At 45.7% G+C, this 26036-nt stretch overlaps 2 protein-coding genes across 12 annotated transcripts in view; one reads left to right on the top strand and one right to left on the bottom strand.

Moving 5' to 3' along the window:
* Window positions 1-9519, top strand: part of LRIG1 (leucine rich repeats and immunoglobulin like domains 1) — a 120932-nt gene extending 111413 nt beyond the window's left edge. For all 5 annotated transcript variants that reach the window (XM_073787524.1, XM_033865258.2, XM_033865260.2 and 2 more), the window contains 7 exons: window positions 2239-2559; window positions 3993-4274; window positions 4898-5317; window positions 5865-5990; window positions 6627-6776; window positions 7401-7682; window positions 7786-9519. In XM_073787524.1, coding sequence (XP_073643625.1) covers window positions 2239-2559; window positions 3993-4274; window positions 4898-5317; window positions 5865-5990; window positions 6627-6776; window positions 7401-7682; window positions 7786-8045 — 1841 coding nt within the window. In that variant the 3' untranslated portion in view covers window positions 8046-9519. The remainder of the gene's footprint in view (window positions 1-2238; window positions 2560-3992; window positions 4275-4897; window positions 5318-5864; window positions 5991-6626; window positions 6777-7400; window positions 7683-7785) is intronic.
* An 850-nt stretch (window positions 9520-10369) lies between these two features.
* SLC25A26 (solute carrier family 25 member 26) overlaps window positions 10370-26036 on the bottom strand; it is a 139946-nt gene continuing 124279 nt past the window's right edge. For 6 of the 7 annotated variants that reach the window (XM_073787526.1, XM_019947617.3, XM_073787528.1 and 3 more), the window contains 4 exons: window positions 21421-21490; window positions 16060-16124; window positions 14936-15009; window positions 10370-10760 (listed from right to left, as the gene is read on the bottom strand). In XM_073787526.1, the coding sequence (XP_073643627.1) occupies window positions 10643-10760; window positions 14936-15009; window positions 16060-16124; window positions 21421-21490 (327 nt within the window). In that variant the 3' untranslated portion in view covers window positions 10370-10642. Of the gene's footprint in view, window positions 10761-14935; window positions 15010-16059; window positions 16125-17647; window positions 18575-21420; window positions 21491-26036 lie in introns of those variants that run through there. The other variant, XR_012323882.1, reaches the window with a different exon arrangement.

The raw sequence follows: 26036 nt of genomic DNA, 5'->3' as shown, positions 1-26036 counted from the left end.
CAGGCTCAGTAATTGTGGCTCATGGGCCTAGTTGCTCCGTGGCATGTGGGATCTTCCAGACCAGGGCTCAAACCCGTGTCCCCTGCATTGGCAGGCAGACTCTCAACCACTGCGCCACCAGGGAAGCCCTCTCTGGTTTTTTGTTTTTAAATCTGAGAATGTCGTAATTTCTCCTTCATTTTTGAAGGATCGTTTTGCTGGATATAGAATTTAGTTAACAGTCTCTGTTTCAGTACTTTGAACATGTCTTCCTACTGCCTTCTCACCTCCATGGTTTCTGATGAGACATCAGCTGTTAATGTTACTGAAGATCCCTCGTATGTGAAGAGTTGCTGTGCTCTTGCTGCTTTCAAGATTCTTTGTCTTTGCACAGTTTGACTATGAAGCTTCTAGGTGTGGATCTTTGAATTTATTCCATTTGGTGTTCACTGAGCTTCTCGGATGTGTAGATGCAAACTTTTCATCCAGCTTGGGAAGTTTGGGGCCATGATTTCTTCAGATAGTCTTTCTGTTCCTTTTTCTTTCTCCTCCTTCTTGGACTCTCATCATTTGTATGTTGTTATGCCTGATGGTATCCCACAGGTCTCTGTGGCTCTGCTCACCTTCTTCATTCTTTTGTTTCTCAGACTGGATAACCTCAGTTGGCCTGTCCCAATTTCCCTGACTCTTCTGCCAGCTCAGTTCAGCTGATGAGCTCCTTTCGTGAATTTTTTATTTCAGTTATTGTACTTTTAAACTGCAAATGTATATTGGGTTCATTTTTACAATTTCTAGCTCTTTCTTGATATTCTTTATTTGGTGGGAAAGCATTTACATACTTCCTTCTAGACGTGGTTTCTTTTAGTTCTGTGTACCTATTTAGAAAGCCAACTTAAAGTCTTTTTTTAGTAGGTACAAGATCTGGACTTCCTCAAGGACAGTTTCTGTTGACTGCTTTGTGTGTTTTTTTTTCTATTTTTTCTTTGTTGATAAATGAGTGTTTTAAATAGTGTAGCAACTCTGGAAATCAGATCTTCCCTGTGTCTTCCCCTGGGGTTTGTTGTTTAGTTTATTGTTACAGTTTACTTGTTTAGTGACTTTCGTGGACACATGTTGTAAAATCTGTTCTGTGCAGCCACTTTAGTCCCTCTGTGGTTGGCTTAGTGGTTAGCTAATGACTGGACAGAGTCCTTAAATTACTTCGGGCCTCCTGTCCTTTGCCCAGCATCTCTGCTGTGTGTTGGGGGTGTGCCATCACTTCCTGTTTGCACTGATCCTCGATGAGGGTCACAGGGAAGAAATTTGGACCCTCTGAGGTCTTTCCTGGACATACACATAGCGCTGCACATGCAGGTGGCCTTCTCGGTCCTTGGGAACATGTTGCCCTTTTCAAAGCCTGGTGATGATGTTTCATTCACCCAATTTCCTTTGCAGTTTCCTGGCCAGCCTATCAGTGGTTCCAACTGATACTTCTGCCTCAGCCCTGACTGCTGATTATTTTTACCACATGCCCCTGGGATAGGGCTTCCCTTGCTGAGCAAACTGTATCAGGTGGAACAAAAGGCAAGCCCCGAAGATGCAGCTTTTGTGGGCGTGCGCAGCTCACCCTGCCCCCCTCACTGGTTGCTAGGCTTGCTGAGTCTCAATGCTACTGTAGAGCTGGAGAGAGAGGGATGGGACTTCGCTAGGTTATAATGCCATAAAGCTCACTTTTCTTCCTGAGATGCAGGTGTTTTCTTGAATTAACACTTCATGGGTTGTTCTAGCCTTCAGCTACTTTCTAAGATTCCGAAAAAGTTGATTGTGATCATTTTTTGCTTATATTGTCACTGCTTTAATAGGAGGTGCAGATTTTCAGATGTCTTTATTCTGACATTCTGGAAGTACTTCATCCCCTCTCCCTTTGGAGTAAAGTTTGTGGGTGAGGCCCTTGCATTCATGGTTGACTCTCTGAGTCTTGTGTGACAGTGAGTAAGTGTACGTAGTCTTCTCATGGAAACTGCGGATTGCTTTGATAACTGACTACCAGTGGATGTGTTTGAATTGAGGAGTGTGACCATGGAGGGATCACCATTCACGTATCTGTAATTGGATACGGTCAGACAGCCACGGTGCAAGTCCCTGACAGCTTAGGGTGCACAGGGACCCCGAAAGGACTGGTCACTGCTCGGGTCTGACTCAGTTTCTCCTTCGCGTGAACAGCAGCTGGTCCCTGTGTCCGGAAGTCTGAGTTACTTACGTTGGCTCTTCTCACCCCAGATGACGTACCCAAGCCACAGATTATCACCCAGCCAGAGACGACCACAGCTGTGGTGGGCAAGGACGTCCGTTTCACTTGTTCAGCCGCCAGCAGCAGCAGTTCTCCGATGACGTTCGCCTGGAAGAAGGACAACGAGGTGCTGGCCAACGCTGACATGGAGAACTTCGCCCACGTCCGCGCTCAGGACGGGGAGGTGATGGAGTACACCACCATCCTGCACCTGCGCCGCGTCACCTTCGGGCACGAGGGCCGCTACCAGTGTGTCATCACCAACCACTTCGGCTCCACCTACTCGCACAAGGCTAGGCTCACTGTGAATGGTATGCAAATGCCGCCTTTCCATTGGGGTGTAAGAGTTCTGCAGAGCCACACTCGTGATCGTTCTCTCGCCTGTGTGGAAATGATTGGGACGGGAGAAACACCAGCTTCACTGGGACATTACTGTATCGTACTGTTGCCTGGCTTGGGCCCAGAACAAGTGCTGTAGATTGTAGGGTTATTCTCAGTGCATTCTTCGTTTTGGGTGATTTTTTTTTTTTTTTAATCCAGTTATTATGTCAAGTGACAGTGTAGCCCCAAACCTTGTTTTTTGTTTTTTCCATTTATTCTCCTCCTTAATCCAGGATGCCTGGTACCCAGATTCCAAGCATACCCTGATGCTGGGGAAGCTGATGCCCTTTGAGGAGATGGCACAGCCGTGGGGCCAGCCTGGGCGGGGCCAAGTCTGACAGTGGTAGGGCTGCTGGCCTGACAGCAGAATGGCCTGTGGGTGTTGGACAAGGAGTTTTACTGGGCAGCCAGCTTTAGAGCCTGTTGAGGTGGCTCCTTCAGGGCTGTTTGTGGTAGTGAGTTTAGGGTAGAAGGAGAGAGAGAGAAATAGCTTGGGCAGTTAACCCCTTACCCCAGTAATCTAACAAGATTTTCTCGATCATTACAGTTAAAAAGTGCCAGAACTGCCCTGGTCTCTCAGCCCTTACAGACCCCCCAAAAAACTCCCACACTTTTTTTTACCACACATTGACGGGTTTGTCTTGGCTTATTCTGAAGGAGTCCTCATTGTTTCTCAAAAGGTCAGGGAACTGTTGAGAGTCCCCACCAAAGCAATCTTGATGGGTACAGTAGTGATGCCCGACATCTGGCTGGATGCTCAGCACTGTGTCAGGGAATATTTGGGATAAACAAGCTGGTGGAATGCTTTCCGCTCGTGTGTATACAGGAATATGGTTCCAGTACCACTGCTCCTAAATGAGTTTTCTTCAAGAGGGAAGAGCCATCCCATTGCTTTCCCCAGGGTGAAGGCATGTCACCTTCTCTCCGTCACAGCTTCTTGCAGGAGCAGATATTCTTGTTTCCTAGGCTCTCTCCGGGTGATTAAGGCAGGCAGGTATGAGGCCCTGGCATTTATGGGATATCCCTGTACAGACTGATCACGACATGACAGACAGTAGGTAAATGTTTCAGGAAAGCCGTACATTTGAGGGGGTGAGAGCCAGCCTTGGGCGTGTGGCGAGAGAGACTGATGGACTGGCTCCCCACTGCCCCTCCCCGGTAGGAGAAGCTGGGCGGCCCTTGGAAACCTCAGCTCCTCAGCTCCTGATTTACAGGGGGCAGGAGTGGTTCTGGGCACTGGGCAGATGCTGGCGTGAAGGCTGGTGAACTCATTCGCAGTGGTGGGGAAGGTCAGTTTGACAAACTCCTGGCCTTTGCATTCCAGCTTTCTAAAAACTCGACCCTGTGTGCTTCTGTTTTGCAGTGCTGCCATCATTCACCAAAATGCCCCACGACATCGCCATCCGGACTGGCACCATGGCCCGCCTCGAGTGTGCTGCCACTGGCCACCCTAACCCCCAGATTGCCTGGCAGAAGGATGGAGGCACAGACTTCCCTGCTGCTCGTGAGCGACGCATGCATGTCATGCCAGACGACGATGTGTTTTTCATCACTGATGTGAAGATAGATGACATGGGGGTTTATAGCTGTACCGCCCAGAACTCGGCCGGGTCCATTTCAGCGAACGCCACCCTGACTGTCCTAGGTTCGACTATAGATACACTGAGAGAGAAGAGAGTGTGTGTGAGAGAGAGAGAGAGAGAGTGTGTGTGCGTGTGCGCGCGCGTGTGCATGTGCATCTGTGTATGTGTGAGAGGGAGAGATATCCTTACTTATCCTAGGTACCTAGAGGCAAGGTTCTCTCAAACTGTTCTGTGAAGCCTAGAGTAGGTGAGTGTGGTAGGCTGTTTCTTTGTTTAAAATTTTAGGCTTCTAAGATTTTCTTAAACAAGTGGTTCCATCTCTTTAAGAAAAATAAGAGCCAGTGAATTAGGAGAGTGTTTACAGGGCTTAGGTATAAGACACTCTACCTATAGAACTGCCCTCCAATCGGGCAGGATGGATTTGGTCTGGGTCAAGGATAAACTTGGGCCTGTCACAGGGCAGTCTGGGAACCATAGGGGCTTCTGTGGCTGGAGGTTAGTTCATCCCCAGAAGAGTAATGATTTAGTCATTCTGGTAGAAAATCTTCCAAAAAGCTTGCCACTCTGTTAAAAGATCTTGGCATTTCACTGATGTCTTGGATTTTCCTTGGTCCAGGAGACAAGGCAGAGGTATAGCAGCTGAGGCCCACAGAATAACCGTAAGACCTCCACTGACTTCTTGCAGAAACCCCGTCCTTGGCGGTGCCCTTGGAGGACCGCGTGGCATCCGTGGGAGAAACGGTGGCTCTCCAGTGCAAAGCGACTGGAAGCCCTCCCCCCCGCATCACCTGGCTCAAGGGGGACCGGCCCCTGATCCTCACCGAACGGCACCATTTCACCCCCGGCAACCAGCTGCTGGTCGTTCAGAACGTGGTGGTGGAAGATGCAGGCCGGTACACCTGCGAGATGTCCAACGCCCTGGGCACCGAACGTGCTCACAGCCAGCTGAGCGTCCTGCCCACTCCGGGCTGCAGGAAGGACGGCACCACTGTGGGCATCTTCACCATCGCCGTGGTGTGCAGTATCGTGCTGACGTCCCTGGTCTGGGTGTGCATCATCTATCAGACCAGGAAGAAGAGTGAGGAGTACAGTGTCACTAACACAGGTTAGCTGCTGTGGCGGCGGTGACTCACAGGGAAGGGGAAAAGCAGGGACATTTGTGCAGGAGGCCAGGGCCGGAGGCTTCTTTGAGAATCTCAGGATATTCAGAACTCCTCTAGAACCTTTGGGAATGTGGAGTCACTCAGGACAGCTGAGGCTTTGGTCTCGATGACACCATTCTATCATCTTTCAGGAATTGCACACTATAATGGGAATACTGTCAAATACACTATGAACTCTGCAGTTTTCTGAGGCATCCTTGGCACTTGCTTTGCTGCCACGTGGTAGACTGTTGGTGCAGTGACCTCACAGGTCCGTTCTTTTCTCAGTTCTGTCTCCCTTCCCATCGCTGTGCTTTGTCTTTTGCGGACTCGGACACCTCTCCCACCTGGATGTAGATTCAGGCTGAGCAGGTCCTGGGAGGGCGTCTCCAGAGCACAGACTCCACAGGGTGTCCCTTGACAGCGGCTGCTGGGGTCTCCTGTGTCTGCCTTTGTTGTCACCTCGAAGGATTGGGACCCCTGGTGTTTGACTGTCCTGTCTCCTTGCAGATGAAACCATCGTGCCACCAGATGTTCCGAGCTACCTCTCTTCTCAGGGGACCCTTTCTGACCGACAGGAAACCATGGTCAGGACTGAGGGTGGCCACCAGGCCAATGGGCACATTGAGAGTAATGGTAAGGCCTCAGCCCTCGGTGCAGCGGCAACCCCCGGGGCTGCTGCCAGCTCTGGCCTGGGGCAGCTGCCTGGTATCCCATCAAGCATATGTGGTGACCTGGCAGGCTGGATGACTCAAGCCTTCTCTTGGGGTTTTTTGGACTTGACCTGTGCGAGTTCTGCAAGGTTTTAAAATCTCCGTCCCCAAGGAAGTCACTGTATTGGGATAGGGTGGGAGAGGGTGGAACTCCTAGTCCGGATAGGGTAGGACTGCCTGAAATAAGAGCAGTGAAGGACGTGCCAGGTACTGAAACCAAGGCACTCGTTGTGCAGGGGAAGCGCCCAGGTCTGCTGTTCCAGTCTCTCAGAGTACAGAGTGCCCACAAGAGTAGGGGAGGCTGAGCCGCCCTTGTTAGGGGCAAGTTTATCCTTGCCAAGAACTCACCGTCATGGCTCTGAATGCTGAAAGGCCTGCCTGCTGGGAAGGCAGTATTCGAAAAGGTTCCTTGCTGGACTTCTTGCTTAGCCCAATAACCCAGCACTGGAAAGAGCACTTTGAAAAATGTTCCTGTTCTGGTAGCCTTGCCCGTTCTCACGGCTTCCTGTGAAGTGCTGGCTAAGCCTGGAGTTTCTAACCGTGTGGGAGTCTGTTGCAGGCGTTTGTCCGAGCGACACAGGCCTCTTTCCAGAGGTGGAAGCTCACGGCATTACGTGCAGGCAGCCCAAGCTCTGCGTCGGGTACACGAAGGAGCAGTGGAAAGTGGTGGAGAAGGCCGATGGCACACCTGGTCCACAGAAGATGATGGGTATGAGATGCTTTCGTCAGGAAAAGTATTTTGCTCTTGAAATCAAAATTTGGGTTGACCTACTCATTAAGTGAAAGTGGGGGAGACATAATTGATGTCAGACTGTCTTAGAATTTGGCATTCAATATATAAACAGGAAGCCCTGGCCTGCCTCTTTTTAAATTCCAGAATAGGATGTCTGTCTCTTAAAAACTAGGGTGTGATAAGCCTGAGCGTGAGTTTTCTAGATTTATAAGTGACTGAAATAAAGGGTTAAGGCCCAAACCAGAGTCCCTTTTCACCAGGGCCGCTGTGAGGCTAAATTTCTAATTGTTCAGAAGACTTCTGACACTAAATGCTGCGTGGTCACGCAAATGGGATTTTTTTTTGTTCCCTGAGATCAGAGTGTGTGACTTCATGCTCTGATTAAGAAATTAAGCCGAAACGTTTCAACGTGGAAGGGCTCTGTTCTTCATTAATGGCTCGGTGTTTGCCCAAGTCCTTTTCCTGTGAACACATTTGGCAGGGGGGGTCGATCAAAGCAGGGCTCGGGCCTTACGGCTGCAGAGCTGAGCAGCCTGTCCTCTGCGCGGGACGGAGAGTTGTGTGGCGATGGGGCTCATCCGTCTCTGCCTCTGTCTGCAGAGCACGGTGGCCCGGCGGTGTGCGGCGACTGCAGCAGCGACACGCACACTTACTCCGAGGAGCAGGCCTTCTGTCCTCAGCCTGTGCCCAGAGACAGTGCACAGCCAGGAACCCTGAGCGGCCTGGAGCCCAGCCCGAGTGACCACCCGCGCTCTTCACAGCAGCAGAGCAGCGGGGCTGCTGACGGGTCCCGTAGCCGCTGCAGGGGGTCCCTCTACCCCAGTAACCACGACAGAATGCTGGCAGCCTTGAAGAAGCCAGCAGCGCCTCTAGATGGGAAAGGTAACGTGGCACTATCTTCCGAGGCAGCAGCAGGGGGCGAGGAGCGCGGACTCGGCCGGGCCCGAGGGGGGCTGACATGGCCTCTTCCGCCTCTTCCTTCTAGGGGCCTCCTCTTGGACGATAGCACGGTTGTGTGACCTGGACCCCTCAGACCTGCAGCCTTCGTGTGCGTTAACTCTGGGCAAGCCTGAGCTCACAGAAGCTGCCTCGGGCTTTCCTGATGTGCCCAGCGAAGGCCAGCACTTGCTTCTTTCCAATGGACACCTCCCCCAAGCCTGTGACTCCGGTTCTGAGTCCACACCAGTGACGGGACAGCCGCCCGGGAGACGGAGCGCACCGCTGCTGTTTGCACCCAAAAGCTAGGCTTTGTCTACCTCGGCTCTTGTGGCATCGGTGTCTACAGGAAGGAGAGGTGGGTGAGGGAGCCTGGCGGCTTCAAACATCACTGATTTGTACATAGTTTTCACCTCCGTGTGGAGCGTCAGCAGTTTGAAGGACTTGCAGCTGAAGCACAGAAATGCAAGAGGCTATTGTGTACAAAAGGCAGAAAAGTATTTGATACCCTTGTACATAAGAGTTTGCAGAGATGGCATATATATTATATATATCTTTTACAGAGGCTATTTTAATCTTTAGTGCATGGTTAACAGAAAAAAACTGTACAATTTTGACTGTTATTTTTCATACCAGGTTGCTGTTTAATTTTGGAGCAGGGGGGATAGTTCTGGTGCCTTAATGCACGGATGGAGCTCCTAGGAGCTACAAACCACATTTGTTCACAGGAGTTTTGGGGGGGCATGGGAGGGAGGGAAGCGAAGGTCCTTGGCTTGGTATTGCACTTGGGAGGGCAGACCCCCCCCCTTGCATGCTTTACCGTCAGAGACTCTGTTGGCATTGGAAGTAACTTCATGTCAGTATTGCTTGTGTGTGGATGGCGTCGCAGCGACCTCCCCGTAGAGCCCAGAGGGGCAGATGTCATGTTCCTCTGCAGGGATGGACTTCTCGTAGGTTTAAGTTCCTTCTCTAACAAGTGGAATGGAATGGAGGTTGTTGATCCACCACAAGCAAACTGGTTCAAACAATTAAGCACTGCCTTTCCTCTTCCTTCTGTGATAAAGGCGAATGTGGTCTTGTCAGTATCCTTCGATGGTCATTTGAGGCTTTTTAATAAGATAGCTAGAGGCTGCTGGTGTTGGTACCTGTGGATTTTTCAATAGCGATGTTTTAGTTCTGCAGATACAATTAATATTACATCGGCCTTGGGGGAGGAAAAACGGAGTCCCTCCTTTTCAGGGCTAGCGAGTCTTTACTGAGGGTGCAGAGCAGGCCTGTCCATTTCCTTCCCTCGCACAGATGGACCCAGGCTTGGACTCTAAGTGATGAGCCCTTGACCTCGGTTCTGGGTATATTTGCACTTTTTTGAGACCTGTTGCTAACCATCTTGTGAGTGCCAATGTGTATTTCAGGAAAAATTACGTTGAAACAAGGTCCTTAAAAATCTCAGAAAGCAAAAGTTCCTTTGGCCAAAAAGCTGAAGGGAGGTACTGACAGAATGGTTACTTACCTATGTTAAATTTCACTGTCAGATGTCATCACTGTTCCAAAAGGTAAGCACATTTAGAATTCTCAACAGTTAACTGATTCTCACTTCCACAAAATATGTGAATTTGCTGCTTCTGAGAGGCAATGTGAAAGAGGAAGTATTACTTACTTTTATGTACAAAGTTATTTATTTATAGAAATTTTGGTACAATGTACATTGAAAAGCAACATGTAAAATATTGAAGTGTCTAACAAATGGCATTGAAGTGTCTTTAATAAAGGTTCATTTATAAAATGTTAAGTGTATGGCAGGGTTATTTTTATACCTCCATTAACCAGCATTGCTGCATCCTGTTTAATTCATTCCAGAGATTGCCTTTGTAACAAAGGGAGTCATCCTGCCTGAAGTACGTACCTTCCCCCACTCCACCCCCGAAAAGGGAAAAAACATTTTTAGTCAAAGCAGAATGGTATATATACCCGTTGCTCCAGGGAAAACAAGACACCACTAGATTCCTGAGATGGCTTTCTGAATTTTTCTAACACCTGAAGCTTATTAGTTGAGCTCCAAAATGGTGACCTTCCCACTTCATCTCTGATTTCTAGTGTTGAGCTTAAAACTCCAAGCAACAAACCTTAGTGATTAGGAATGACGAACCCACCCCGTTTCCAAAGTCGGCCCCAGCCCTTTGCTTTGGGTCTGGAGTGGAGAGGAGCCCGGTCAGTGACGGCCCTCCTGCCGCGAAGCCCGCTGGGCCCACCTAGTCATTGGGCTGCGACTGGTTTCTCTCCCACACACCACATGGGCCGCTGGACACTCCTCTGGAAAAGAATACAATTGTTTTTATAGGTGAAATGTGAGGGTAATTAAGACCAGCAGCCTGGTTACCCAGCAAGGATGCTGGCTGAGCACCTGTATGTAGTTGTTCTTTTTACACCAGGCTGTCAGCCAATGCAGTTGGAGTTAACCCAGGGGAGAAAAGCCTCCCACACCCCCAACTTTCTTCCCGACTCTCCCTCCTTTACTTACTCTAGCCATTCCTTTAAAATCACAACCATCTCTGCCTTTGGCTGATTCCACTGTCAGGTGGCAGGAAATGAAAGATCAGATACAGATCAAACGAAGGCTCTGAAAGGGCCTGGACTCAGCATTGCCACACTTGTTTATTAAGGGGTTCTGAGAAAACTGTTCAAAGTACCGCTGTGGACATCATTTTCTCTCTGAACTCCGGGAACCAGGCCGATGACGTCATCCCGGCCAGCCTGCAGCACGGAAGATGCGTTCTCCATGTCGTAATCTGAGCAGAACTGGACTTGAGCGCCGCGTTTTGTTGTTTAGATGGCCAAACAGCTGCTCACCGGAGGGGAAACAGTTCTCACAGCAGGACCCTTTCTTGAAGGCAGGGGCTGTCTGTGATTCATGGACTCTCTCTGCCAAGTTCCAACAGAAAGCTGCGAGTCTGGTCATAAGCACCAAGGAAGATGAAACCTCCCAGACTGATGGCTGCCATTCGAGGGAAGACACCTGCAAATAATCTGGGGGGGAGGGGGGAAGGGAGGAGGAAAGATTTTTTTTTTTAATTTTCTGTGTGTAAAAAAGGTTAAATTCCAACACCCACAGCTTGCTCCACTCAACACACCACGCTCATTAAACCCCACACAGCACTTAGAATGTGTCTGTCTTTCCTTTCAGAATGGGCACTAAATTACATTCCCGAGTAGACTTGAAGCTGCAGCCCAGCTGCTTGTTGGCTCAGGCGGCTGAATGCAAACAGCTTACTTGTGAGCACCCACAGTTAAGTCCAGCAATTAGTCAAGACACGGTAACTCTGTCCCCACGACAGTTCTGTTAAGACTGTCACACCATTTTTGCTTTCAAGAGATGATGAAATCGACTTTTTTTTATAGAGAAGTCAAAGGGCTGAATCCCAGGGAAGGCTGGAGGGCAGCAACCCGCCACCCTCTCCCCGGAAGCCTGAGGCGGGCCCTGGCTGTTGGGGAAGATTTCCCGACTACTCTGCCGCTCCTCCCAGTGACTCACTCCGTCCCATTTTGTCCTTAGGGACCCACAAAGGTGATGCGGCGCGGGGAGTCGAATCTCCATGGATTCCCGGTTTCCCCTCTAAGAAAGGCGAGTGGGTTCCAGCTGGGAGGGGAGAAGCACCTCATTACAGGTTCCGGCCCCAAGCCCTACAGAGAGCCAGTTACCATCAAAGTTGCAACTTTGGAAGAAGCAAAGAAATGCAAAGTAAAAGAACAATGCTACTGGGGACGTGAAGTGGGCGGTCATTCTTTAAAACCCTCCCAGAGCGATGCACAGGTATTTGTTCAAAGATGGTCATTGTGGTGGTGCTGATAAGAGAAAAACTGCAAAGAATCTACTCCCTGGTTACACAGATGCTGCTACAGCTGTGCCGCTGAATAAGGCCGTCCATAGGGACCAACACGGAACGTATACAAAATAGGTTCTAAAAGAAGTCAAGTCCCAAAGCTGTATGTGTAATGTGACTGCATGTTGGACAAACACGGCCGAGATGCATCCTCATTTCTCTGGGGAGCAAGGGGTACAGGAGACTTCCCTTGCCTGTGTTTCTGTAGCAATTGAACCTTTTTTACCAAGAGTATCACTTGTGTAAGCAGAGAACAAAATTACAAAATCAGAACTAGTGGATTGACCTTAACTAAAAAGACTTAGGGTCGGATCCAGGGAAGAAAGCTGAAAACATGGAGGTTATGCCAGCAGTAGCCTGTGTAGCCTTGAAAGTCTGGGGAACCTCCATGCTCAGCTAAAGGGAGGCATAGCAAGAAAGGGACAGGAAGGAAACCCCCGTGGCCTAGTTCACAGCCGCCTGGCTGGCTCCTTTGTGACGGCCGGGAGAGGCCAGCCTGACTGCCCGGTGTGTAGCCCTCAGGACTTCTGAGGAAAACGGACTCAGAGTGTTTCTAAGGGGCCCATAGTTTAGTTAGCTAACTAAGGATTTAAATCGTCAAGTAAAATACTACACGAAATGAGAACCTCTTTTTCTTGTCTACGTGAATATTCTATAGAAGACCAAAATACACTTGGAAGGAAAAGAGTTGTTCAGGCCAGCATCATGCAAGGTGTTTTTGCATGAGGTGGCCCCTAAATTACTGCTTTGAGGCCACTGTGTCCTTCTGGCCCAGGAAAGAAATTCATCTCCCTGCCCCCATCCTACAAAGAGAAGTGCTGGAAGTGGGGGTCAGCAGGGGCTGAGCTGTGGAAACCACGCTGGCCACAGAACTCTCCCTCCCTGCCTTGTTTCTACAACCAGTGTCTCATTCCTCTCCCCGCTGCTAATGAGCTCAGCTGCTCCACGCGAGGGGCAGATGGAAGCAGTTGATGGCTTCACTAGATGACAACTGTCTGTTAACATCATTAGAGTAATTTGTACAGTGAGGGCCCCAACCAAACGCAGACGCGAAGACTGGAACAGAGCAGGGCTGCACTGGAAGGACCGCACGAGGAAGAGATGACAAACGTCAGGCGCTCAGCAGAGGGCCGGGCGCCACTTGGGGGGACACAGGGCAGCAGCAGTGAGGACATAAAGGGCACAGGAGAGAAAAACAAAAGGCCAGGTGATGAGCCGAAGAAAGGGAGGAAGGAGCAACGCTGGATAAACAGGCTTCCCATCTGCTTTCGGGCTGTTGGGCTCGGTGAGCGTGCGGTATTTTTATTTCAGAGAAACCAGGTTGCCTGAGGGCACGTCTTCCAAATCGGTGCCAGAACGTGGTCCCTCCCCGTGTGAACCAACACGGGGAGACCCAAGTGTCACCACTTTAATTTACGCCGACGGCTCAGCACCAGCCCGTTGCAGGTGGGGAGACGGCTTAAATCCTCTGTTAAACCCGGCAGGTGTGTCTCCGGGCCACCAGGAACCCACAGGGGCTCTGCATGGAAAACCGACAGAGAAGGCGGCTGGGGAAGCCTAGGACCACTGCTCAGAAGAGCTGAGCGCGTTTGCAGGAGGCTTTGTTTGTTTGCTTCTCTTTACAGTTCTCTGGTCCAATTACTTGTTGTCTTTTATCACATTAACAGGAAGCTAATGAACACTGTCATTAGCTGCCTGAAATACTCTGCTAAGGACCACACTGGGCATACTAATGAGAGCCCAAGACTTTAGAAGCTTCTGGAAGATTGGCAAAAATCCAGATTACCTTTTCAGGGCTGACAGCGGGGACAGGAATAGGCCCTCAGCACGGTGATGACACCCTTCCTCTGCCTTTAATTCTGGCACTGCCTGGTTAGATAACAGCCAGTAACACCAACACTGGGACAGGAAAGGTTTAGTTTCAATCATCTACTCAAGGAAATTCCTTGTCCACAAGTTTTTGGGGCCACGGTCCTGCCGACTATGCCATCCCCGATATCACCACTTTTTCGAGAAAGGCGGACAGGCTGCGGCTCCACACGGACTCCACAGGGCTAAAGTCAAGGGCCTTCCTGTGACCAATAGTTGCCACAGACTCTAAGAACTACATCGAAACATGTAAGAGTGAAGTTTAGCAGTCTGACTCTATGACCTAAAACATCTACTGCATGCAATACCTCTGTGTGGCCCAGTCACTATGTGAAGCCCTAAGAATCTTTTCCCTGCTACTTCAGAGCTTTTTTTTTTTTTTTCTCTCACACCATTTCACTGTGTAAGGAGGATCCTGTGTCAAAATCGAAGTGCCTCAGCTCTGAGCAACCAGATTCCTACTTACTTATCATCTATTAGCCATAAATCACTGACTCAGGACATACAAACTACCACCCTGCCCTCCAAGGCTCAGTTACTCCTTTCTGGTAAACCCAGCCCCTGTCTCCAAATCCTTTGTCCTTCAGGCAAGCAGCAGCCATTGAGAGCTGGCACATTTATTGAACGTTACCTGTTTTGAATAGAGGATGGGGCTTGTTAACTCCTGCAAAATACCCTTGCCTGCGGCCTGACCAACCTGCCCCATGTTCCCCAGACTGTCCACGAGGTGCAATAAAACCTGCCAAATGGACACAAAACTAGAGTCAAATAAACGATCGACACAGCACCGGGACGAGGAGGTGGCACCACCGTGGCTATGCTGTTTCACACCTGCCCTGTCACTAGGCTCCCTTCAACCGTCCCCTACAGGAGGCTGCCGCTTTGCTCTCTCAGCAAATCCCTGGTAGATGATTCCAGAGAGAATCGTGATTTCATCTACCTGTTACAGATCCCAACCTTTAGACAGGTTGACATGCTGTAAAAGCAATGCTGAAATAGCATTTGGAACAGACCTTTGCGGATGATGCAGAGCCGTGAGCTGCAAGGGAGGGGTCAGGCTCTATGCTACGTTAAAAGTGATAACTACTAAGAGTTAAAAGTGCCCCAAACCACAAACGCTTTCTTCTAACAATGCTTTCCTCGTCACTTGCGTCCTGCCTTACACAACTGGACACCGGCTTTCTCAGTGATGCAATCCAGAACCTGGCAGAGGCCACAGAGGTGGATGCCATCTAACACTGAGATGGGAATCACCCACTACGACACTGCATCAACTCGACTGTGCAATATCATCTCACGTAAGCAACATCAAACGTAACGTTTTGTACGATAAAAGTAAATGATACCCCAACCAAGGCAAGCAAAAGGAAGGGTGGGTGTTCTCCCGATGCTGGGCTAAAGGAGAAGGAGGGTGGACGGCGACGGCGGCGGGGCCTCCCTTCCCAGCCTTACCCCGACAGCCCCCGTGTCCGCCAGACACCATGCAGGGCAGAGAGGACGTTCCCACTTGCAGGGCTGGAGCCGGCCTGCATGGAAAGACAAAAGAGAAGCCATCACCTCACGGAACTCCCCAACCAACTTACAGCGGGCTCTATATACCCTCAGATGCACGGCTCCCCACCACCCTCCTGTAGGACACAGTTCCAGATAGACTGGGGGGTCTCCCGGGAATCAGGACCTCTGGATCTCACTAGACGAGAAGCCCTCACACTTGAACCCACAAGCAAGCACTGAGTTGGCCCATTTCCCACCAGAAGTAGCTTGTCCAGGTTCCTTCTCTCACTGTCAGCCTATGAGCAGAGCTTAACCCAGATAATTCACATACTACTATTGAACAGGGAAGATACTGAAAGCAGTATTAACTCATCTGAGGAGGATGGGGAATAATCAGTGTGAATGGTCATGATTATGAAACTTCTCTAAGTGGCTAATGAACACACTTAATCAAGAATACTGTGTTCAATTTAAAACAGGCTTTGCCCTATCAAGCTACGTACTACGAGTCTGCCCTTATTTGTTCCACGTTTCCACAAGGGTATGACTTTTTAGGTTTTATTGTTTTGGTCCAGGTATATGTATGCCTTTCCCTGTAGCCTCGGTCCAGGTTTTTTAAAAACAATTTTACTTAACGACCTTTTTTAACAATTCTGAAAAATGTCCTAGCCTAAGTCATCTGGTGAAGGCTTAATAAGCCTTCACTCTTATAAGTTCAGAGCCTCATGCTTGCTGCATGGCATGAAGCAGGCCAACGCTCTGAGCCTCGGGTCTGTCCCCAGTAAAAACACAGATTCTCTGAAAATCGTATCACCAGGCAGAGGCCCTACCGGCCCTCCCTGTTCACATAATACAGGTGAAAATGACTGCAAAAAGGTAAAATGCTACCCAGACATCAGTCACAGCGATTCCTGTGGATACTGCTTTGTCCAAAGGCAGTTTCATTAGTGAAACTATAGGCAGCAGAAGGCTGCTAACTATAGGTGTTATGCCACTTTTGTTCACTTTATATACATGTAAGCCCTAAGTGCTAACAGATACAAGCATCTGTTGTGTCTACATTACATTATTTTACCACTTACCTTTGCCAACATGATTCTGGTTTTTGCCACGTCCAGAGGCGTGGTGACTGCAGCTGCAAATCCACCTGTGCATATAAAAATACCCAACACACAAGTGAGGTCCTGTTTACTGCATTACACGGTATTTTCTCATTTTTATTTTGTAATTAATTTCTCGTAACTCTGCCAGAAATACTGCTTTATCGTTACGTCCACCTGATTGATTCAAGAATAGGAAGCACACATGCAAAATCTTTACCCACACACTCCCCTGCTTTGTAGTGATGTCTGACTGCATATAGAATAGGTGACGGGATAATGTTTTATACCTGCAAGTTAAAAAACAAGGCCCCACAATGTAGCTTGCTCTTTTGTGAAGGAGCAGACAAACCTGTGTACACGGGGGTGTGTCGTGCTCAGACTCCCACTCAGAGAGGCATGCTGTGCCCCATGAGTCTCAGGGGGTCCATGCCTTCCATGGGCCCATCTTCTCTGACTCCAAAATGCTGCTGTCGTTTCTGCTCTGAGGCAAAACCGGCAAACAGACACGGGTATCAGTGTGGGAATTTTTCATATAAGTGGTTGGCTTCTTACGGTTAAAAGAGTATAAATGTTTCTGTATTTGCAGGTTTCTGATCAACAGGCCAGTTAGAGTAACAAGATTTCTAAACTCGCTTCCATATCTTGTTAGAGTCAATTTTGATTCAAGCCTGCATTCTTCCTTACCTGCTTCTTTCCTAACTTTTCTCTCCTGTCCTCTTTATTTAAATGCCATGAGTGCCAAACTGATTTTTTTTAAATCCACATATTTTAAACGGGTCCATGTCTACAGACAGAGGAACTGGAGGACTACTTTTTTAACAGAAATCACAGTATATGGTCCCATTATTTTATTTAATACGATACAAAGATATATCGTAAACCCCAAAAGGCCCAAAGGAGATAGAAATAATGAGCCCAAAAGGGCTTTCTAAAGATTCAGCTTCCGTGAGCCAGGGTGAAATCAGCAGTTTTCTAAGAGCTCAACAGAACATGTGTGTGAAGGATGCTTCAGAAATAGCACACCTCTCCCTCTAAGTTTTGCGGCGTGTGGACAAGGAGGTCATTTGATCTCTGCCCAATATCTTTCTAAAATATGTTGCTGAAATAAGATCATTAAACTGAACCTCCTCCACTGGGTAACATTTATTATGATGCTGACTTCTTGAGAGATGTACCCAGAATGACACCAATCTTAGGGCTAACGAGTAAAAACCATAAACATGTATACTGGAGTCCCTTTTATTTTAGCCACCTTTGAGTTATGAATATGTGAAACACTTTCCTCCCAATTCAAAAGTTGTCTGAAATTCAGAGACCTGCTAAACTGCAAGTATTTTAAAATTTTGTGGACCCAGTCCTGAAATACTACTCTTACTTTTTTTTAACCACTTACTCTGCCATAGAGGAGGTGGGACTCAAAAGTCGTGTGTACCTCGGCTCCAAAAGTAATGCTGTTTCACTACATGATGACTTTGATATATGAATAAGACAAATCCAAATGTATCCAGTTGTTAAAATCCAGAAGTGCATACACGATTTTCCTACTTGAAAATCTTTACAAACTGACCTGAACCAACTAAAAATTGACAAGGACGTCATCTGTCCCCTGTCTGACCACTCAGGCTCTCACACGTCACCTGTGTTGAAAAGTATTTGTTTTCTACTAAGTTTGGATACTGTAAATCGAACTTATTTGGGCCATTAGCAAAAGTTCACCATTCCTCTACTGTAGATGCCTGCCAATATTCTCCCAGTGATTTCTGTTTCATGAAAGTAATAAGAAGAAAAGTTAGACAAAAATGCATATGCTAAAATAGGTCCTACTTTTATTACCACGATGGAAACTTTATTTTATGCAAGTTATTAATAAGACGATTTAAATGTCTTCAAATATCAAAGACTGCTTTAATTCACAGACCTCACAATGTTTTTTATGAGGCTGTAAGAAGGACTTGTGAAGATCACGTAATAGAGTAACTGGTCATGATGGGGAGGGGAGCTGTATTTTCAGTTAAAATGTAGTTATTTTCTGCATTTTACTTAAGGGAAATGTAAACCGCTGGTAATAAATACAAGGAACATGCTAACATTAGACAGGAAATAATTATTTGGTACAGCGACTGCAGGCTACTTTAGTGCTCAAATCACATGTGAAACAATTTTCTATGGGTTCCACCAGAGTTGGGTTTTTACTGAATGTTAGGCTAACTGCTTTCAAGAACCAGATTCAGGGGAAACTAGACGTTTACAGCGAAACTACATCTCACGTGTCCTCAGGGAAGAAATGCAGGTTCTTCGCCTTCTCCAGACAAAGGGGCCGCCTTCCTACGAGAGTTATGGAGCTGTCACCTCCAACAGCAGCTGTGAATGTGGTGGGAGCAGTAGTAGGCGGCACTGCCACGCACTGTCCGCCCAGGGGCTCCCCTCCGCAGATGAGCCGGGAGCAGGAAAAGCAGCTCCACCGACGAGCTCCAAACAAGCGTCCAGACTTGGACTGCTTCAACAACAGCAACGGCAAAAAACGTGTTTTCCTTTGTGTTTTAAAGACTGCATCAAGCCCTGTCATTTGTTACCCAAACAATCCTCACCCTATTCTAGAGTTTCAAGCCATGGCGGGAGAGATCTCTCTCTCTCCTTCTCTCTTAGAGAATGTAAGTTAAGTGTTCATTACAGGAAACTAATCAAAGGACGTTAGAACAGCAGATATCCCTATAGTAGCAGATATCCCTATAGTAGCAGATGTCATAATTATTAAGACTGAATGATGGTTTTATGTTTGGAAGTTAACTTGAAGTAGGGAAGTTGGCAAAGTCCGTTTCCCCACCCCCAATCTAACCCCTGACCAGAAGCCAAGGGAATTTCTGAGCATGACGAGCCATCAACACCTCCAATCTCAAGGGACATTTTTGGATATTTGTGCCAAGTGGTTTATAAAGCAAGCATGGGCACCGAAGAGTGCCAAGGATGGCCAGAGAGTGGTTCGTCTACAATGATTCAACCAGGTTAAACTTGGAAAAGCACACAGGGATGAGAAATCAGATTTCTGGTTTATAGGGCAAGTTTTATCACTGCCTCTGTGGCCATGTAAGGCAAAAACGTCTGAAAGTACAGCCGGTAAGCATGTCAGATCTTAGGGGCTGCCCAAGATGACTAGTCATTAGTCATTTCTCTATACTGCGCAGTGCACAATCTTGCAGCAAATTCTTACAGAATGTTGCTTTCTCACAATCTGAAATATTTTCCAATTACGTTTATCTTTCAGAAAGGTTTTAAAAGAGTAACCTTGTTCCTCAGGATCAACATTTGTACCAACTAAAATTTCAAAACAAAAGGGATATAAACACGAAATCTATTTATTTTACTTTATCTTTTGTTAAATACATGTACTGACAATGGATTTTCTGCAGACCTTGGGCAAATTCCTATCAGCTAAAAAATAATTGTCTTGGAGTAGTTTTTAAATCTACACCCTACAAGAGGTGATGATTACGTATAGTAACTTTATTATTAATGTGTTATTTTTTTCTATGTAATTAAGAATATGAATTACTGTGATGATGACAGCTTTTCATTTCCTGGGTGCTGGTTGTTTTTATTGAAATAAACTCCGTAGACGCAGTTCTAATGCACATTATCGCACCTATCCCAGCAACAACTCCTTAACAGAGGGAGGGTTGCTTCTGCATTACAGGTAAGGAAACGGGTGCTCAATAAGGCCCCAAAGTCTCGTTCCTTAGTTGGGGATAGAACAGAGGTTTGACAGCCGTATGATTCAGACAGGTCAGCCAGCACTGGATCCTGAGGCTCTCTGGGCGAATCCCTTCCCTGCCCCGCATCCCAGCTTCCCCACTGTCCCTGGAGGGCAGTGTGGCTTGCTGCACTCCTCATCCTCAGGGGGGCCACCGGAATGGAAAGAGCCTGGCCCACAGGATCCCGCCAAACAGTGGGGGTCTGATACCAAGTTTCTCCCCGGCTCCCACCCCCTGACTAAACTAAGTACTTAGTGCCTATTACACAGCATTATTCAGAAAAAGGAATTGTAATGAACGCACGTGTCCTTAATAGGAACAATGCATATTTGCAAGCGAATCTTTGAATTAGCTACTTAAGGGAAGGGACCAGAGAATATATATATTTGTTTCAACACTCAGACGTTTTATAGTATGTTAACTTTAAGAACCGGCCTTCCTTATCCAGGATGACTCAATTTCCAGAATGCTCACTTTGTGCCCAGGACCCAGAAGGGAGTCCACAGAAACGCACATTTCTTAGGGACTGGGGAGTAAAGACTCCTGACCACTGGCAAATGAATCAAGACCACGTCCCCATTTAACACAGCTAATGACTATGGATCATGTGGAAACAATTACCCGTCATAAGCAATCTGAGCTGGCTTCATATCTAGAGGCAAGAGTCTTATTTTGGATTATCAATTCTATAAGTCAGATGGGTCCAATTATTAATTATAAAATGTATGTTTTCTGTTTTCCTAATCACTACAACTAAAAACCCACCCAATGACCATTTAACAAATTGGAAACAAATTATTTTCTACTAAGGTTGGTATCCTAAGCCCGCATATCTGTCAGTTTACTGGCTTCACATCAAAACCAGCAGTTTACAATTTTCTGGCAAATTTCCGTTTCAATTTACTTGAACCATAATTCTCACTCACCTTTATTTGCAACAAAATGTATTTCTCTTTTAGACTGTTACACCTTTTACTTTTTAACTTCTTTCCAGTTTCTGAGTTCTCACTGAAACCTCACTGGAAAATGCATATGACCAAGTGATGGACAGACATTGCATAGTGTCACTCTGCTCTTTGTTTAATGTCTAGAAAATGCCCAGATGTTTAGATCTCCATATTTTCTACACCACGCAGTTTAGCCTTCAGTAAGTTGTGGAGCAGCCTCCGCTCTCCTGACACCAGTTAATCTACGGCGCTGTCAAACATGTCACATGGACCGTGAATCATTGCCTTCTGCAAAAATCGCCTAACCCCCCCAAGAAGTGCTCAAGGCAGACAGCTGCACCCACAGCCAGTCTCTTCCCACAGAGGCCTTGCTAAATCATCTTTAAGATAATCCAAGGGCCTGAGTGAAGGCTTTAATAAAAAGAAAAAATTTGTCAAAAACAAATTGGCTGTCTTTCAGGCAGACACCTTTTTAGCAGTTTTTTTTTTTTTTCCTAAGACACTCTCTTTTCTCAAACAACTAGTGGGACTCTCTTCTTCCAAACAATCTGGAATTTCTGAAGAATGTTGTTTTTGCACAGTTAATATTTTCACATTTTTCTCCCCCTCTTTGGTCTTTCCCAGTATAATATAATCCTTTGCACCTGCAAATGCTCCACAGACTGCTGACTGCCAAGAATCCACCACATGATCCTGCCTCCAGGACCAGAGGGCCTGTGTTTAAGGAGAAAGAAAAATACAAGTTATTAAATATTTGAATTTATCGGAACCTCCCGTGGGTTAGCTCTGGGGATGGGAACTTAAGTGAGAAGCTATTTTGGTGGCATTCCTCACTGATGACATAAGTGATTTTCCCAAGGACTTAACTGCATTCTAAAATAAGTCAAAGAAACGAGGGTGACAGCTACGTTAGAGTGCCCAAAGGAAACCATTTTCAGGGAATATGTGTGATAGACACACACATATACACACATTTACATACACGTATAAAAATAAAGGTATATCTTTAAGACAAGGTAACATTTTAAATATTTCCCATATAATTCTAAACATATAAATACCATAATTCACAAATTAGGCCAGAGCAGTGTATACCAAATTCCACAGTTCTTTTTTCAATCTTTACCCATGCTGTACATGTTTGAAGGATGCTAATTCTATTACTGAACCACGTAAAGTTCGTCAAAATGCTTTTCGCCCTGTTTTTGTAATACGTTGAGGATTACACAAATAAATACTCGTGCTGAGTTTCAAACGAGGCAAAATGATGGCAGAGACGTGGTGCCTTGCTTGTTGAGAGTTTATGATTTAGTAGAAAATAAAATACAGTCATATCAAATGATGAAGAGTGCTGAGTCAGGCCCTGGTCTAATCTCTGACCATACATCAAAACCCACAGTCTTCACAACAACCCTGAGAGTTGGGTCGTGTTATTATCCTTCTTTTACCCAGGCTTTCTAACAGCAGAGCCTGCACTCTTTATTTTTGTTTTTAGCTTTATTGAGGTATAACTGATATCCAATAAACTACACGTATTTAAAGTACGTGATTTGGTAACTTTTGATAGACATACATGTGAAATCATCACCATAATTAAGACAGTGAACATATCCATCACCCCAAAAAAGTTTCGGGTCCCCTTGTCATCCCCCTTTCCTGCCCTTCCTTACCAACCCCTAAACAATCTGATCGATCACTCTACATTCGTTTGCCTTTTCTAGAATTTTATATAACTGTAATTATACATTAATTTTTTTAACTCGAATTCTTTCCTTCAGAATTTCTGTATGATTCATTCATGTTAGTGTGGATATCAACAGTTCACCCCTTTTTAATTGCTAAGTAATATTCCACTGTATCATTATTTGTTTATATACTTGCCTATTGACAGACATTTGGGATTTTTCCAGTTTTTGGCTATTACAAATAAAGCTGCTATGAACATTTATATTCATGTTTTCGTATGGACACAGGCCTTCATTTCTCTTGGGAAAATACCTAGAAGTGAAATAGCTGAACCACATGGCAGGTATATGGATGTATACTTTTTAAGAAACTACCATGTATAACTGATTCACTTTGTTATAAAGCAGAAACTAACACACCATTGTAAAGCAACTATACCCCAATAAAGATGTTAAAAAAAAAACTACCAAATTGTTTTAGAAAGTGGTCATATTTTACATTTAGACCAGTTCCAGTTTCTTTACATCCTTTCCCACACCTGGTATTGTATTTTAAAAATTTAACCATTTTAATTGGTATGCAGTAGTGTTTCATTGTGGTTTTAATATGTATTTCCCTAATGACTAATGATGCTGAGCTCCTTTTCATGTACTTTTTTACCATCCAGAATATATTTTCTTTAGTGAAGTGTCTGTTCAAAAGTTTTGCACGTTTTCATCGGGTTGTCTGTTTTTGTAATTATTGAGTTTTACAGTTCTTTATATAGTCCAGCTATAGGTCACCTGCAATTCTTTTCTCCTAGTCTGTGGCTTGTCTCTTCATACTCTTAACAGTGTCCATCCAAGAACAGAATATTTAACTTTGATGTGCAAATTATCCTTTTACAGATCTTGCATTTGGTGACTTATCTAAGAAATCTTTACCTAACTCAGACCACAAAGATTTTTCATCTATGTTTTCTTCTAGAAATTTTGTCTTTAGGTTTGATATTTAGATCTTCCATTTTAAGTTGATTTTTATGTATGCTAAGAGGTTTGAAGTTCTTTTGTTTTGTTTTGTTTTTAAACATGGATATGTAATTGTTCCAGCAATTGGAAAGGACTAGCCTTTTTGCAATGAACTGCCTTCTCACTGTTGTCAATAATCAATTGTCCATATATGTGTGGATTTATTTCTGGACTCTATTTTGCTCTAATCTACACATCTATCTTGATACCAATTCAATACTTTTTTGACTACTACACCTCTATAATAAATCTTGCGTTCAAGTAGTGTTAATTCTCCAACTTTCTTCTTTGTCAAAGTCCTTCAGACTAGTCTAGAGTCTTCGCACTTCTGTAAGAATTTTAGAATCAGCTTATCAATTCCTGCAAAACTGCCTGCTGAGATTTTTTTAATTAATTAATTTTTATTTATTTTTCACTGCGTTGGGTCTTTGTTGCTGTGCACAGGCTTCCTCTAGTTGCGGGGTGAATGGGGGCTACTCTTCATCACTATGCATGGGCTTCTCACTGTGGTGGCTTCTCTTGTCGCGGAGCACAGGCTCTATACGAGCAGGGTCACTAGTTGTGGCTCATGGGCTCTAGAGCTCAGGTTCAGTAGGTGTGGCTCACGGTCTTAGCTGCTCCAGAGCTCAGGTTCAGTAGGTGTGGCTCACGGTCTTAGCTGCTCCGCGGCATGTGGGATCTTCCTAGACCAGGGCTCAAACCCATGTCCCCTGCATTGGCAGGTGGATTCTTAACCACTGCACCACCAGGGAAGTCCGTCCGGCCTGCTGAGATTCTGATTTGAATTGCAATGAATCTATCAATCACTTTGGAGAGAACGGAGATGCTAACAGTATTGAGTTTTCTGACCCATAAACATGGTGCATCTCTCCATTTACTTGGGGCTCCATTATTTTCATTCATTCATTTATGGCTGTGTTGGGTCTTTGTTGCTGTGCGTGGGCTTTCTCTAGCTATGGTGAGCGGGGGCTACTCTTCGTGGCGGTGAGCGGGCTTCTCACTGTCATGGCTTCTCTTGTTGTGAAGCATGGGCTTTAGGCGCGCAGGCATCAGTACTTGTGGCACATGGGCTCAGTACTTGTGGCTTGTGGGGTCTAGAGCTCAGGCTTAGTAGTTGTGATACAAGGGCTTAGTTGCTCCGCAGCATGTTGGATCTTCCCGGGCCAGGGCGCAAACCTGTGTTCCTTGCACTGGCAGGCAGATTCTTAGCCACTGGACCACCAGGGAAGCCCTGGGGCTCCATTATTCTCTCTCAACGATGTTTTGCAGTTTTCAGTATACAGGTCTTGCCCTTGTATTGTCAATTCTATCCCTAAGTATTTCATACGTTTTGGTGCTACTGTAAATGGTATTGCTTTTTTTTTCTCTAAATTTCAGTTTCTGATTGCTTAATATGTAGAAATACAATTGACTTTTGCATACTGATCTTGTATTCTGCAGCCTTGCTAAATTTATCAGCTCTAGTAGCTTCTATGGAGCTTCCATCAAATTTTCTACATCAGTGATCATCTGTCTGTGAATAAACAGTTTTACTTCTTCCTTTCCAATTTGGATTATTGCCTTTTATTTATTTTTCTTGCCTTACTGCACTGGATAGGATGTCTAGCATAATGGCAGGTACTGCAATAAGGATGAAGAATATTAGAAATAAGACCTCTTGAATATATTCATTACAATGGTTAGAATAGTATAATGACCTGCTGATGGTGGCATGACATTTTTATGGATGATCAAATATACCACAACTGAAAGAAGAACAGCAAACCTAGTACTAATTTTCTACTCTCAATACTTCCCCACCGAAAATACACCTGGAAGGTTGAGTAAGTTGCTACAGAAATGGAGAAGATGCCATATAAACAAACCAAGGCATGTAGGGCCCTGTTTGTCAACTTTTCTTAAGTCAGTCACCTAACTATGGAAACTACCTAACAAGTTAGAGATATAATAATGTATGGTGTCTGAGGGCTCCAACATTTCCTTCCACCTAACTAATGAGAACAGTTACTTGGAAAGTGTATTTATTAAAATCACTGGACTAAGAGTGCAGCTATCAAAAAGATTTTTGTAACCTTGTGGAAGTAGATGAGCTAAAAAAAAGTTTTAGCACAAACAGCTTTCTAAAGATAATCTTGGCATTAAGCAGAGTATTTGGTATTTTTTCAGTAAATGCTCTAATGCTTGCAAGTATATCTGTGTAGAAAATATTTTTTTCTCCAGAGCTCTTATAAGCACTCAAGACAGCATAAGAAGCAAATTAGTAGAACAGCAACTTTTTACTTTAAAGATGGCAAAATGTGTATTTTATCAGGCTAATGCCAAATTTAACACCATTATTTACTTTGTTGACTTTTTAGGAAAAGGATACAAAACATAAAATAGTCATTCTGGTAATGACGTCATCTTCAGTTTCTACTGGTAGCTTCAAGGGTTCCAGACAGCCAAAGTTTACTCCAAACAAACTTAAAATACTACGAATAATGCTGAGTTTATAAGCAGTAATAAAGAACAAATAATAAGATGTGCACTACATGTCATAGAGGAGAAAAAATCAAAGATACTATGTA

Source organism: Tursiops truncatus, chromosome 10 (genome assembly GCF_011762595.2).
Source record: "Tursiops truncatus isolate mTurTru1 chromosome 10, mTurTru1.mat.Y, whole genome shotgun sequence".
NCBI classification, from domain to species: domain Eukaryota; kingdom Metazoa; phylum Chordata; class Mammalia; order Artiodactyla; family Delphinidae; genus Tursiops; species Tursiops truncatus.
This window is presented reverse-complemented; position numbering and strand designations above follow the sequence as displayed.